This window comes from Pseudopipra pipra, chromosome 8 (assembly GCF_036250125.1).
Source record: "Pseudopipra pipra isolate bDixPip1 chromosome 8, bDixPip1.hap1, whole genome shotgun sequence".
In the NCBI taxonomy this organism is placed as follows: domain Eukaryota; kingdom Metazoa; phylum Chordata; class Aves; order Passeriformes; family Pipridae; genus Pseudopipra; species Pseudopipra pipra.
Genome location: NC_087556.1, coordinates 19,689,928 through 19,704,541, shown reverse-complemented (window position 1 = coordinate 19,704,541; position 14,614 = coordinate 19,689,928). Strand labels below are relative to the sequence as shown.

The 14,614-nt window shown below is 41.9% G+C and overlaps 1 protein-coding gene across 2 annotated transcripts; it reads right to left on the bottom strand.

Annotated features, from left to right (window-relative positions):
- Positions 1–507: 507 nt before the first annotated feature.
- LOC135418028 (lysosomal acid lipase/cholesteryl ester hydrolase-like) lies at positions 508–14,455 on the bottom strand. Of its 2 annotated transcripts, XM_064662841.1 has the most exons (10): positions 13,776–14,450; positions 10,021–10,159; positions 8,586–8,700; positions 7,345–7,543; positions 6,632–6,741; positions 4,982–5,118; positions 4,270–4,410; positions 2,754–2,825; positions 1,741–1,809; positions 508–992 (listed from the first exon to the last, which is right to left on the bottom strand). In XM_064662841.1, exons 2-10 carry the CDS (start codon positions 10,150–10,152, stop codon positions 759–761), a joined length of 1,209 nt encoding a protein of 402 aa, XP_064518911.1. In that variant the 5' UTR covers positions 10,153–10,159; positions 13,776–14,450; the 3' UTR covers positions 508–758. The 2 variants fall into 2 exon arrangements, with proteins under 2 accessions (XP_064518911.1, XP_064518913.1); XM_064662843.1 differs by lacking the exon at positions 2,754–2,825 and having other exon boundaries at positions 13,776–14,455.
- Between the last annotated feature and the right edge of the window lie 159 nt (positions 14,456–14,614).

Here is a 14,614-nt window from a genome sequence, read left to right as displayed (position 1 = left end):
TCTTACCTGCCAGATCTACATAAGTAGATGTGAGGCACTTCCATGGATAAGGAAGATGCCATCTCTTAGGGCTAATGGCTGGAAAGGAAAAACAACTGACTGCTTTCCCATGTTTTAGAACCTGCTTAAAGGAAGAATGGAGAAGACACAGAGCTGTCTAAAAGTCAAAGCTGAATATCTCAGAGTGCTTGAAGCAGCTTCATAGCCAGTGTCAAGAATAATTCATGGGATGGAACCTGTATTGCTTGGAGTGCACCTTGCCAGATGGGGCTGCATTTTATTATTCCTCAGCTGCCATCCATGCTCTTCAAAATTGAGGGATTTGGAGTGTGTGAACAGACATTTGGGTGCTTTGTAGGCATGGAGGGCAGCAGAATACTTCTATGAGTTTTTCTTAGGCTGAATTCCTTGATGTTTGGTAGTCATCTATTGTCTGCTCAGTTTTTTGTGTTTGAAGATCTCTGTGAGGAGGGAAAAAAAATTAAAAAAAAAAAGCCAAGTCCTCTGTCAAGGGGATAAATAATTTAATGTAAATAAAGGTGCTCATTTCAACAGAGAAATGATCAAATCACACTTTTAGGTCTCCACAGGCAGACACAAATTGGGCATGGGAATGCCTTGATGGAGTACATAAGATATACATGAAAACAATAGTGTAGGCTTAGGCAAATCAGTCTCGCAGAAATAAAAGCTGTTCAAAGTAAGTGATCCCTGCAGTACATGCTTGAATAAATTAATGTTTTCTGTTTTCATTAATTTCAAAAGTATTTTTTTATTAGTTCAATGATTTTCATATACATTTTCTCAGTTGCATCAAGGCCCCAGATGAAATCAAGATGTCCCCATGTAGGAAAATGCTCATGGTAAATGAGATTACTAATCTGAGGAAGTAGCCTTGCCGTGTCTTTTGGATCTGCAAATGTGTCCTCTCCTCCACTCCAAACAGCAGTTGGTATGGTTATCTCCTCTATCTTGTACACAGGAGGAGCAGTCTGTAAGAAGGGAAGAAGCCTGAGTAAATGCTGTTGTATCAAAAGTTATGTTCAGGGAAGGATTCTGTGCAAGCATCTTTCTTTCTCTTTCCTGATATTCAGGGTGTGAAGATCTATAAGTTTTGTTGGGGCATGGAGTGCAACTGTTCATTTTAGTTTTCATGCTTGGAACTTAAGTGACAAGGAAATAATTTGGCCATTTATAATTTCACTCTAGAAAATTTCTGAGACAGTATGCGAGATAGAAATGGACTGATTATATCTCTGGGGTCTTTCTGTCTGTGGAAAGCAGACAGCACAGGACACTGCAAGTCAAATGTGCTGGTTAAAAGTGAAATGATTGTCAGTCCATTGGAGAGATCACTGTAGCTGTGAAATTCATTTCCTCCCTTAATTGAAAGGCAGATCCTGAAGATTTTGAGGGAATTGAAGAGCACTGTACCCATCCGGTCCCAGGACTTGGGTGTGGCTCTTTGCCTTTTGAGAATGACATTTAAGTTGGCATGTCATTGGACACATCCCCGCATCAGTAGGGGAGGCAAAAGGAACTTCTGTTAGTTGTCTGCAAGGATTGTCCATGCCATGTCTGTGAACAGACTTTTATACTTTTGTGTCTGATTCAGTTGAAACATTGCCTGAGGCCCCTCTTTCCCTTGGTAGCATTCACATGTGCTAAAATTTGAATTTTTCTATTCTTAGTTTTGCCAGGACCCAAGAATGAGTTCTCAAGGAAAACATATTGCCTTACCTGGTTGTATTTCTTCATGTTTTCCTTAGAGCCGTAGTTGTAAGCTTGAAATTGGTCTGTATGTGCTAGCTGTTAAAAGAACAGATAAAATGAAAGTGACAGGAGACCAAGAAGCAGAGTGCAGGAGGCATTTTACTGCCTATGATTTAAGTCAAGGCTTGGGTAGTGGACTGTGAGTTACTCCCCCACCTTTCTCTGGTTGCAGGCTTCCTGGGTATTGAGGGTAGATCATAGGATAAGTGGCTTCATTGCCTTTTCTCTTGCTAATTTTTTATCATGATCCTTTTCTTCCACCCTTGGTATGTTTTATTACTTACAATTTTGCTTTACTACCTTGGGTAACTAAGGTTGGGGTTTCTGTTCGTAATACAGAGTTGGGTTCAGTTGTCCCCTGGAAAGAGAACCTGAATGTCTATAATGTGTCAGGGCTATTACTAGTCTAGTGTAATATGCCTTGCAGGACTGATGAGGGAAGAGTTAAATACATATACCTGGAGTTTTTTGTTTGTTTTGGTGATTTTATTTTTTGCATGAACATGACAAGTAATTTCATTTGTGAGTAGTTGTATGTAATAAAGGCTGAAAGAAAGCCAGGGCCTGTCAATTTAGAAAACCTTTGCTTCAAGGATTTAAGTAGCTGGGTGTGTGCTAGAAATCTGCTTGCTGTATTGTCTTTGCTATTTGATCTTGCTGTATGTGTGTTTGCTTTTATCCACCTGACTTTGTTAGAGGCCAGCAAAATAGACTGTAAAGTCACTAGCTGTCAGTGGGTTTTCTCCATTTCCTGGCTAGTTGTATCTTGTGGGACTGACTGCTGGGAATCATTGTCAAAGGTGTCTTCAAGAGCAAATCTACATTCTAGACTACATTAAGTGTGCAGGTGCTCATGGCAGCAGGTGAGAAAGTGTGATGGTCAGTTTCCCAGATCCATAATCTCTGGATTTCCTTGTAGGCTGTTGGTTGCATAAAAAGCAGTAGTAAGAGACTGTTTATACACCTGTGCGCAGTTATACCTGTTGCCAATGAATAATATTCTGTACTGATGTTCCAGCTGGGGAATGTCCTACGTATGTGTCTATTCGACTCTGAGGAGAAAGCAGAAATTTTATAAAGACAGAGACCCAGTGTTGTGACAGAATAAAAATGCAAAGAAACTGAGCAACATACTGCTGCTGTATTAAACCTCCATATTAATGGGATATTCTTCGAATATCAGACAGAAAACAGAGAAGCAGACTTCAGAATAGCTGGTTAAGAGTATGTATCTGCGTGCCCTCTCCAGAAAAGCAGTACATTCCATGAAGACAGTACTGCTGTGGGATCCTATGTCCAGCAAAATTGGGGAAAAACCTTCCAACTCTTTCAAAGGAGACTTCCCATCTCACACCAGACCCCCATGCATCTATAAGTCTTATGAAGATTTGTTTTTTTCTTCACTTCACTCCTAGTCCTAAAGAAACCGACTTACAAAACTGATACATTTTGTTTCTGTTTGTATTTTTTGTAGTTCTATTAGGGAGATGTTCCAGTTCCATCTCCCCAGATTCTTCCTCAGCCATGTTATCTTGCCCTGAGGACCACGAGTGACTTAACAAATCAGGAAATATCCTTAATGGTTTAGCTCTGCAATTCAAAAGGTGCCTTTAATTTCTTTTGCATTGAACCTTTGATTCTAACTGCTTTCTCATATGTGCTTTTAAAAGTGGTTATAGATGGAAAAAATGCCCCCCCCCGTCATTACAGATATTGCAGTAATAAACATTATGCAGCCAGCTTCTGCACTTTGGCCACTGTAAAGGGGATTGACACCAGAGTGTCCATATGCTGCCAAGCACACAGAAAACTCTTCTGTCTCTCCTTCCCCTCTGACTGATGCATTAGTGTTCGTGAATCCCACTGTAGGTGTGCTGCACTCCTCAGCACAACGTAAGGACTTTGTGTAGCTCTGAACCTTGTAGATTGAGCTGTTGGGTCCAGTTCTAAGGTCAACAAAATGGGAAAATGCCCCTTACAGTTGTTCTTTGGGACCAAGTTTTGGTGCAAGTAGTCTTAAAAGTGGGAATTAAAAAGGGGCTTTTTCCTGACTTTTAGCTATTCCAGTGTTCAGAGGACCCCAGTGTCCACATGTCAAGGGAAGAAACTGGCAACTGTATTGCCAAGAATAAATCCGACTCCATCATTCACTGTCTCTTTTTAAAGTACATCTGTGTGTGACCAATTCTGGTTGGCTTAGCATCCAGAGAGAGTACATCTATTGACATATATGATAGAGGTGTAGTCTGAATTCAGTCCTTTCTTTCTGGAATAGGAATGTGCCTAGTTGTTGGTCCCATCCATCGCTACCTCTAGTCATGCTGCTGCTGTTGACAGCACACAATGTCCTGGCATTCCCTCAGTCTGCTGAGAACTATGTTGTGGTTTATGTATGTTTACATGCTCGACAGTAACTGGGTAAGGAGAGAATGTACAGGTGAAACTTCCAAAATCACTTTAGTTTTACTTTGAATAGGTGTTCTTGCATATACTTACCGTGTTCAGATTTTTTATGCTGCCTCCAGCTATGTAACAGAGAACATGGGCACAAAACTTATCCAGGTTTGTACATAACTGTGTCACGGGTCCTTTCAGAAATCCGATCTGGTGAAAGGCTCCTTTGGAGCCGAACATTAACTGAAGGAAAGGAAAAGTGCAACTCTTTTTTTTCTTGTTACAGAAGCATTTTATGCAGGAAATTGTAGCTAATAGCCTAGCATCCTAGAGCAAGGAGTGCTGAAACAGCTTACCCTCACAGTACCCCTTAAAACACCCTCTTCCCCGTAGTGCATCATTTATTCTTCCTTTTTCATATTATTATAATCAATCCTGGAGGAAGCCATCCTTCTATTTCTAGTGTAATGACCTCAATACCTAATCATTTTTGAAGTCCCAGGGACTGCCATGGCTGCTGTTGCACTGGTTTAGTTCCTCCTGCATGAGGCCAGCAAAATATTAGTTAAACTGCAAGAGTTCTACAACAAGATAGAGTTTCACTAGTCTCCTGCTTCACAGGGATCTGCTGCTGAAAGCTCTGTATCCTGACTGTTTTCCCCATGGAGTTTGGGAACAGATTTTTCAAAAGCACTCAATTCATCCCAAGCTCAGTGTCAGCAGGTCACTTGTTTGGGAACACTTCATCTCAGGCTGAGTGAACCTTGTGAAGGTTATTAAGACATTGGGCCCCTTAGAAGGAAAAATGACATACCCTGAGCAGTGGTTCAGGAAGATTTGTTATCCTAACCAGAATGCTTGTAGCATGTGGGCATGCAGTTACTGGACCCAGAGCAAAGAACACTTTCACCCGTTGAGCCAGCTCAGGGTATGTAGAAAATGCTATGAAGCCTGCAAACAGAGAAGAGACAGACTGAGTTAGTGAAGATATCTTCCACAGATAAATTAAATACATAAACAGCAGGTACTGATACCAGATTTGCTGTCTGTTGTTCATGTTTGTCTCTGCTGCGTGTTTTGCTTACGGCAAGTGTTGAAGATAAGTCTTGAAACTAAATTTATTTGGGAGGCAATGTTCATTCTGAGGTTTAGAGCATGTCTGGGCATTGCCTTCATCAGAACAGTTTTTGTAGCAACATGTTAATGAGGTTTTCATGATAACATTAATTCCCTCTAAAGTTCAAGAAACACTCATTAAAAATGAGTTTTTCAGATTATAGTTTATTATATTATATATATAATATATATATTATCTGTTTATGCTTTCATGAAGAAATTGTACAATAATCAGCTGAATACTGGGAGGTTTGAATGTTTTCAACTGATTGTTTGCATCACCAGTAGCTGAAGAAAGCCTAGATGGTTAGTTTGTTTTGCCATGAGGGTCTTTAAATCTCTTATGAGAGGCAAAGAAGGTAAGATCTGGAGCTGTGATAATATTATGATTTTCCCACTCTTCCTTCTCTTTTTTTTCTGGGTTGTTTACACTAATGAACTGGCAGTTGTTCATTTCTGATCAATATCTGTTCATGGATCTTACATATAAACCATAAATATCAAGAGCTTTCAACTGATGCTAGAAGAAAGTTAGGTGCATTCAGAGGCCATGAAATAAATTAATGCTAAAGGTTGGGCCTAAGAGAAAAGAAGTTAATAATATTTTTTCTTTCCTAATTTTCAGTCTCTGGCACTATGCTTTTAAACAGTAATGTGGCCAGTTATAGCCACTCATGAACTACACTTTAAATTGTAGGATTGACATTAAGTCACATGACTTAGAAATGTTGAGGTTATTTTTCCTTGTCTTCTGTTAATTTAAATTATGTATTATATGTGCTGTTTTATCTTTTTAGTTTTTCCAACCTGTTCACAAGGAACAGGCTCCCAAAGGAAGTGGTCACAGCACCAATCCTGCCAGAGCTCAAGAAGAGAAGAATTTGGACAATGCTCTCAGGCACATGGTGTGATTCTTGGGGCTGGCCTGTGCAAAGCCATGAGCTGAGCTTTGATGACCTTTGTGGGTCCCTTCCAACTCAGGATATTCTATGATTCTATGATTCTAGTTGTACGTCTTAATACAAACAAAGAACTTAATGAAAATTCCTATTGCTGAGAAAAATAGCCAATGGCAGTACCTGAAGTACCCAGTAAATGTTCACTTCTATGTCTCTAATTATTTAAAAAGTTAAACTATATTTACATCTGCTATTAGGTTTATTTTCTCATTAACAGTGACCAAAACTGTTTTTAGAAAAGTTTTGCATATTTTCCAAATCTCAACCCAGAAAATCCTCTATGTTTTTCTAGCTCTCTGTGAACAAGAAAAACAACAGAATCAAGGGGGAGACCCACCTACTGATCAGATTGGAACATGAATCATTGTGAATAAGTGTCCTAACATTACCTGCAGTTGTGCCTTCAGAGTGACCAATATAATACACATCCTTCTGTCCAGTTTTATTCATGATGAAGTACAGCTCTGCTGGAATATCATATTTACCCATTTCATCAAAGCTAAAGGGAGAAACACAAAAAGCTTGCAGGTAATTCAGCCATCACAGTGTGAGTTACTGAATGTCAGTTTTGTTCCTTGCACTCAGCAGGACCCATTGAAGGATGAGGTTGCAGGCTGTGTCTGCTTGATTTGGGGAAGTGGGCAGAGTGACACAGCTTTACAGCCAGGCTGCCTGATGCCTTGGGCTCTCTGTGGAGCAGATGCCAGTTTTGCCTGACAGCTGCAGCCCTTGGGGAACTGAATTTAATCAACACTTTCACCAGCATGGGTTACAAAACACATTTCTTTCTCGGTTGAATTCAACTGTGAGAGATTAGAGATCTCCAGACAAGGCTGCTCAGCCTGTTCTAGCTGAGGTTCTTGCTCTCCCTCTCACAGTGCTCCCTTTTCCTCAGCATGATATTTAATTTCCCAGTGTCTGAAATTCCCAGCCAGTTCTCCCGACTCTGAGTAGCTATGAGCATCGTTCTTCATCTGGTTCTTTACTCTCCTTGGTTGGTGTAGATCCTGTTATGATGCTGGTTTAGGTAAAAGGCATAAGGCTGAAGCTATCTAGTCCCCTTGGAGTTTCTATGTTGAGTAATTCTCTCTCTGCAGAGTACCTGAACTGCCAGAATTCTTTCTGGCTGGGATTAAGGGTCCTGTGTTTTAAAGACCAAGTGTTCCCTCGGGTGTTTCCCAGCCAGACATCACAGCCAGCATCTGCGAGGATGAAGCCCAAGCTGTCGTTGTGCAGGTTAGAAATCCAGTGAGTAGCATCTCCTAGAAAAGCATGCTGTAGGAAGACTACAGGCCTTTGCCCTGAAAAAGATTAAAATATTCTTAATTTGAGCAGTAATTAACATTGGAGTGCAGAGTTCAGCTTGTGAGAGGTTTGCTTCTTCAAGAAGCTCCCAGGAGAACTATACTTAGATATTGTTCTGAGAAACCTGGAGGTTTGTTCCATGCAAGCAGGGACCTTTTTATGACATTTCATAGCCATTTTATGACAGGTCTGGCAAATAAAGAATTTACTGAGGAGGCCTGTCCCTACCTCTTCTAGCACTGGAAAGCCAACTTACAAGGCCTATGCTGAAACCATCTACCCAAAGCTGAAAACTGCTGAAGGCATAATAGTGTATGGAAGACAAAGAAAAATTCATCCAAAGAAGCATATCCACCCTTAGGTAACAAAGTGAGCAGGGCTGAGAGGCCCTTCATCTAACCTTGGTTAGCCTTACTTTGAGAGTCAGGCTGGTCCAAATGGTCTCCAAAGGAAGAGATCCAATTAGGAGAAGGCATCCAAAATAAATAATTTTGTAATTCTAACAAGGAGTACTAAACAAAGTAGCGGTACCCAGGATGCTTCAAATTTCAGCTAGACATTTTTATTGCATTCAGAAAATGTGATGAAACTACTGATGCAATGCATTTGCTTTTCATTGATGACATGATTTCTTACCTCCTTCCTCAAGAATATCTATGTCCTTCAGAAGCCCAGGAATGAATATTCATATGCCTAACCTCAGAGGCTTTGTTATCAGGCTTCTATTTTATATGTTTATTACTTAGTGTGCTAATACAATACCTTTCCAAATCCAGTTTACCAATCCATCCCCACAGCTCATTTAAGCAAAAAAACCCCAAACTGGGATATGACAAAATTATTAGAAAAGTCTGAAATAAGGGCAGAGACAGTGAATGTGCAGACTTCAGATGGATTCAGTGTTCAAACCACATTTCTGATGAGATGCTGTTGTGGAGATAGAAAGGTGTGGTACATGCCATTGCATGTGCCAAGGGGAGGGGACCCAAGTAAGAGTTGGGTTTCAGACCTTCTTTATGTCCTATAACTCTGTCACACCTGTATTTCGGCTGTTCCTCCCAGCAGGAATTCTGAAAACAGCAAGAATGTATCCATCCTCTGTTGTAACTTCATATTCCTCACTGGGGTATCCATGATATCTGATAATTTCACTCTGCAGAAAGCCAAAGGAGAGTTTGTTAACGTGCAAGTTGTCCTGTTCTGGAAGGTAACCAAAATGAACAGTGTGGATGTGAGATGTACTGTGATGGCAGGGCAAGGCCCCTGGCCACAAGAACCTTGGCTGACAATAAATATTACAGGTCTTGTAAAAAGACGCAGCAGAGTCCTCTCCAGACCTGCTTAGATTGTAGTCGTTTGGTTTTTGGCTCCCTATTATGGGACAAAGCAGAACTGTACTCAGTGACTAACCTTTTGGGAGACAAGTTGTCATGCTTTGCAAGGCTGATACAGATTGTACCTTTCTACAGATTAAACATGCCGCCCTATCTGCATAAGACAATGCCAAAAGCTGTGGGGAGGTCCATAATGAATCCTTTCTTGCCAAAGTGTGGTTGGGCAAGCCATGCAGGCAAGGCAAATAAGGGTGGAGGCCTCGTCAAAGGAACTGATAAGACCACCTACACCTAATTTTGCATGTACTCTGAGGAAATCTTTGGTGATTCAGGGCAAGCCATCTTGGATTAGTTTGTGTTGTGAGAATCTGCTGTTTGAAGGAGGGGTTCAACTTCTCCTACCTCTGAGCAAACAGGTTGTTACGGAAGGGCAAGCCTTTGCTTCACTTGAGATTAGAAACCAGCCTTTGCCTCCAATGCAAAGGAATTCTTCTCTGTGGCAGCCCAGACTGTTCAGATAGGAGACTCAAGGTTTCTTCCAGGCTGTTGCTGGAGGGCTCTTTGTCCTCTTGCCAGGTTTGCACTCCTCCCTTTGTGCGGTAGCCCAAAATACCAACATGTGTTGAAAAAGCTGGCTGCAAACATTTGTCATGAGGCATGACACAGCTTCACATTTATCATATATCTGTTGGGGTTCACCCTAAACACATGCAGCAAAAGTCTGCTGTTCAGTTTGATATGGACTGGAGCACGTAATCTGTGCTCTGGCCACAGTCCAGGTCTGAGTCCAGTTGCTGGGATCAAAATTCAGTAGCCTGGGCATCCAGTGCTCCTCAGGAGGTTCTAGGGAGTTGCCTAGCCTTGGAGCCAAAAGTAGCAGCCAGCATTCTCTAGCTGTGCACTGTGACACAGTGCTATGTGTCTGCCCTCGTGCAATACGTCCCTGGCACGTTCAGAGCCAGCCCTCATTTTGATGGTGACTCTAAGGCAGTGGTTTTGGAAACAGCAGATTGGGAAAATGGGAAATGTAAAAGGGGCCCTTCTCAGCTTCCTGATAAGGACTGTTAGTTACGGAACAGTGGTAATGGTACTGGGAGAGAAGCTTTAGAAAGAAAGGGGGAGAAGGTGATCCAACTTACAACATTCATAAAGCATTCAGGGTTGCGAGTCTTCTTGTACGGGCTTGTGTCTGCACTCCGAGTGGAGGGTGCTGTGAATCCTGCTGAAAAGTCAATTCCCTGGGAGCAGAGCAGCAGGAGGAGGCACCACATCTTGGGGCTGTGTGAAAGAGCACATGAAGGGGTGTGTCTGTTAGGAAGGGAGTGGTGTGGAATTCCACTAGAAGACCCAGGTGAGAAATCTCCTGAAGGTTGCCCAAGGTCTGTTTCCCAAAGGGCAGAATAAGTATCTGTGTGAGAAGGGGCTGTGTACAGTTCACCCTGTTTAACAGGTAGGGTTGCAGAACAGGAGAATAAAACACTTTGGGATACGATGCAAGAATATGCCTGAGCACTCTGTAGATTCCTAGAGAACTGTGGTCAGTAGGCAAGGCCAGCTCTTGGTATTAGTCTAGGAGAAGCTTGACAAAGAAGCATGAATACCTCAGATGACTATCACACAGCTTGCCTGCCTTTATCTCTCTCCACTGTTCTGCCAGCAGAAGAGGTGAACGGAGAAGAAAGTATTGTTTGATTCCTGTCTCCTCAGGAATGAGGTGAGAGAGGATAAGGATGGGCTCTCTTTAAACCTGCCCTCTCCTCTTCTGTGATCAAATGCCATTCCTAGGGCTGTCAGTGGCATGCTGGGGTGAGGGATCAGATAATGAGGCTCATGAAGGGGCCAGAAGTGATTCAAGGACTCTGTGAGGAGATGTACTTGGCTTAGGGGAACATACTTGCACCGGTTCAGTGCCAGCTTGTGCTTTCAGCACAGGATGATGTGCCCAAGACCAGGTTCAAGTCCTGCTTGAAATTAGTTCCTCTGAGAATATGAAGCAAACAAGGTGGCCATGTGCGGCTCCCCAAAATTCCCATGAGTTAGTTCCCAGTCAGCCTTACCTCTCAGCCACAAGCCAAGCAGCCTGAGCAGTGAGCAGTGGATTCCGAGACTGCTTTTTTGTTGCCAAGGGCCTGTCTCCTTTCTGTCTTAGAAATGGCTGTCCACAGTGCAAATCTTGTATTGGTCATGGGGAGGTGAGATCTTGCCCTTTCCTGGGTTGACTGATGGTGCCAGATTAGCTTTTCTGAATAGGAATTGCAGAGTGCAGTTGACCTAGTACAAGTTTATGTCCACTCCACCTACAGTAGGAGTAGGAGATATTGCTTCCAGGCTTTAGTCTTTATTTTCCAGAATCCAGGTCCATGAGAGCGGGAACGCTGCTCTCTGTGACCTTCCCAGACCTTTTTTTCGACATGAAAATTTTGACTTGAATACAACCTAGGAAAGGGAAGAACAGATTCTGTGACCCAGAAAGTTACTGAGTGTGGGATTATGGGCTAAAATTGTTTGGAGAGCAAGAGAAGTGCTCACAACTTCAGTGCTCCTTGCCTACAAGACAGCTGGAGGGGATGGGATTTGGGGATGGGATTATTCTTTCTAAAAAACTGTACAAAAAGATTAAAGCATGAAGCTCAGTACTGTGCTCACACATTCTGGAAAAGCCCTTATACATCTGATTTTTGTTGTATGCTGTGCTTGAATGTGGGAGGAGAGAATGAGGGCTGGGAAGGGAAAAGTAGCAGCCATTCTGCATGTGTATAAAGACCATAAAGATCAGGCAGGAAACCCAAATGTTCAACAATAGAATCCATGGGACAAAAGGTACACGTAATGCTTCAGTGTAAGGCTTCAGCTCATCAAGGTGTCTTGTAAGATTACCTCACCAGTAATGACTGGGGACATTACTGCTCTTGTGAGCTTGGTCTCCTTAGAAGAAGAGGACATGCTTCTATGACCATGGTGTGTTTGTGTTAATTCACCTTTCTGTCCATCCCATAATTAACTTTTGATGTAATTGTCAAATATCTGCCAAGTTCAGCACTGAGATACAAGCCTGTAAGGTAATGGGGTTCACAAGAGCTCCTGAGGACTGTTTGTCAGGGAAGGACTATTCAACGGGGTTTAGCCTTGCATGAGGGGAGGCAGGCTGAAGGCAGCTGTTGTATGTCTGGCAATCAGCTAAGCAGTCACCAAGAGTGAGCAAGTCAACTTTTCAGTGTTCATGTAGCTTCAAAGTAGCTACAGCATGCATGGTTTGTGAGTGAATTTTGTAGGACATGTGTCTGTTGTACAGTTTTCATTAGGAAGTTAAGCAGACCCAGGAGACAAGTCTTTCTTAAAGCAGGCATTAGACATGGAGAATGTAATTTTTAATGAACAACAGAGGTTCTCATGCAGCCACATGTTTATTGAGTCTGCTTCTAGCATAAGTCATCTGCTATGAGATATGGTGCTCTATGAAGTTTATTTGTACTTGGAAATGTTCAATATCAAGATCAAGAGAAAATAAGAAAGTATTCCCTGTCAAGTAATGGGGAATATGAACAGGATTTGTGGGAATGAGAGAGGGGTAACCAAGAGATTTTTTCAGTCTCTAAACATCCTTATAGGAAAATATGTTTTGACTTTTTGTGATATTCAATTTGACCTTTAAAATTGACTGAACAAATTTGAAGAAGTTAAATCTCATGAGTCATCAAACAGTTGAAATGAGGCAGCATTTGGAAACACCCAAAACTTTAAACTTGGCATCAAAACACATTCATTTGATTCCCTTTGTATATCAAATACTTCTTAATTTCTGTTGTCAAAACAGGAAGCCTCACAGCTACATACTCAGGCAGTGCAACACTCTGTTTTGCTTTCTGCTGTTTTGTTCTGTTCTAGTGGGAGTAAAATATACCTCTCTCTCCCTGCACAGGGAATCTCATTTGGGAAGAAAAAGTTCCACTCAGCTTGTTTCCAAATCACTACCAAGATTAGTTGTGGCTAATTATTCCTCTTGTTAGCGCAAACTTTCCTCAGTGCACTCTGTCATCACCTGGCTTAGCTGGCATGGGTCATGGACTTCCAGGTATTCACCTTTTAAACGAGATAGAGCAGGCTGAGTACTATCAATCTTGGCAGGCCACTACTCCCTTAAGTTTTAGGAATATAGACAGGAGATGTGAGCAGCTGTTTCCACCTAGTGAGGTGAAATAACTAAGTAACTACTGGGCATGGTAAACTGTCATAAAAGAACATGCTTAGATGAAAAAATGGTCTGAAAGAGAAATGCTCTTGAAAGTTCTTTAGATACTTCTAAGATTTAGTGAAACCAAACTGTTATAAAAGAACATGCTTAGATGGAAAAATGCTCAGAGAAAGAAATGCCCTTGAAAGTTCTTTAGGTACTTCTAAGATTTAGTGATACTAAAATGAAAGCCATTCCGAAATTCATCCTTCTACTCTTGTGCCTTAAGCAGTCTAAAATTTATTTCATAGAAGCTGTAAGGCAACCACACACCAACCAGAAAAGTGACTGTGACTAAACACATATGAGAATTTGCTGCCTTACTCACTAACAAAACATACATGTGCATTACACGGCAGGAATGGGAGGTCCAGATTACACATACTGTTGCAATTCTGGGACATTCATTCCCTTGTTCTCAGACTGAAGAAAACAAGTAGAGAAAAATTAAATAGTTGCTCTTTTTCTTCCTTTTGTGCATGTCAAACTTATTTGTCTTCTAACTTGAGCAAAGAAGCACCTCTGTGCATAGCAATAAGCTTACAGATGAGAGAGGCAAACACTCTATTTTTACAACGAACTGCATAAAACCAAGACAGCACATCTTTGTGGAGACAGGCAACAGAGAAAGAGACCACGAACACATATGTACAAGCAACTTACCTCTGCTTTGACTGCCTTGCTTGTGTCTTCTGCCACTGTGCCTGCTCCGTCTCCACTAGCAGACTGATTCACTGGCAGAAACCTGCGCAGATAAAAGGAAGTCAAAACAAAATGAGCACTTCGGGGAAGCAGCTGTGAGTGTCATGAGCTGGCAGCATGTATTGTAGAACGTGTTTAAGTGCTGATTTGGCAATGCTTCAGAAGTGGGGAAATCTTTGTGATGAAAAAGATCTTCTGGTTTAATTCACAAACCCAAAATGCACTATGGAGCAGGAGAGTTTACAGACTACCTACAAATCAGTGGTTAGGATGTTTAGCTGGGACCTGGGTGTTCCCGTTTGCTGGGGCTGTGGCAGACCTTGACCAGTACTGTTGCCCAACTGAGGGGCTGCTTCAAATATAATCTTTTAAGATGAAAATGAGGAAGTGTCCAGCTTCTCCCAACATAGTCTCTCAAGAACAGTCTCTGCTACTGCTTTTCATTTGTTTATGTTAACTTTGCGATTCCAGACTGACCTAAATCTGTTTCCCACTGAGCATCACAAGTCATGAAACCCATCTTATTCTGCATTTATCACACTCCAGCGCCAAAGAATGCTTGAACACAATATAGAACCTTTCTCCCAGTGAGGGAACAAACAAGGGGTCTTGTTTATCCCAAGCCATTTTCATCAGCTCTGAAAACATGGTATCTTTGGAGATCTTTGCCTAATGGCTGAATTAGTTATAGTCAGCCTGAGGGCTCAGTCCTCACTGAAATTGGTTTGATGACCATGGGCAGAAGGACTTGTTCTGTGCCCTTGGGCAGCTGGGCTACAAACTAAGCAGAATCCTCCTAT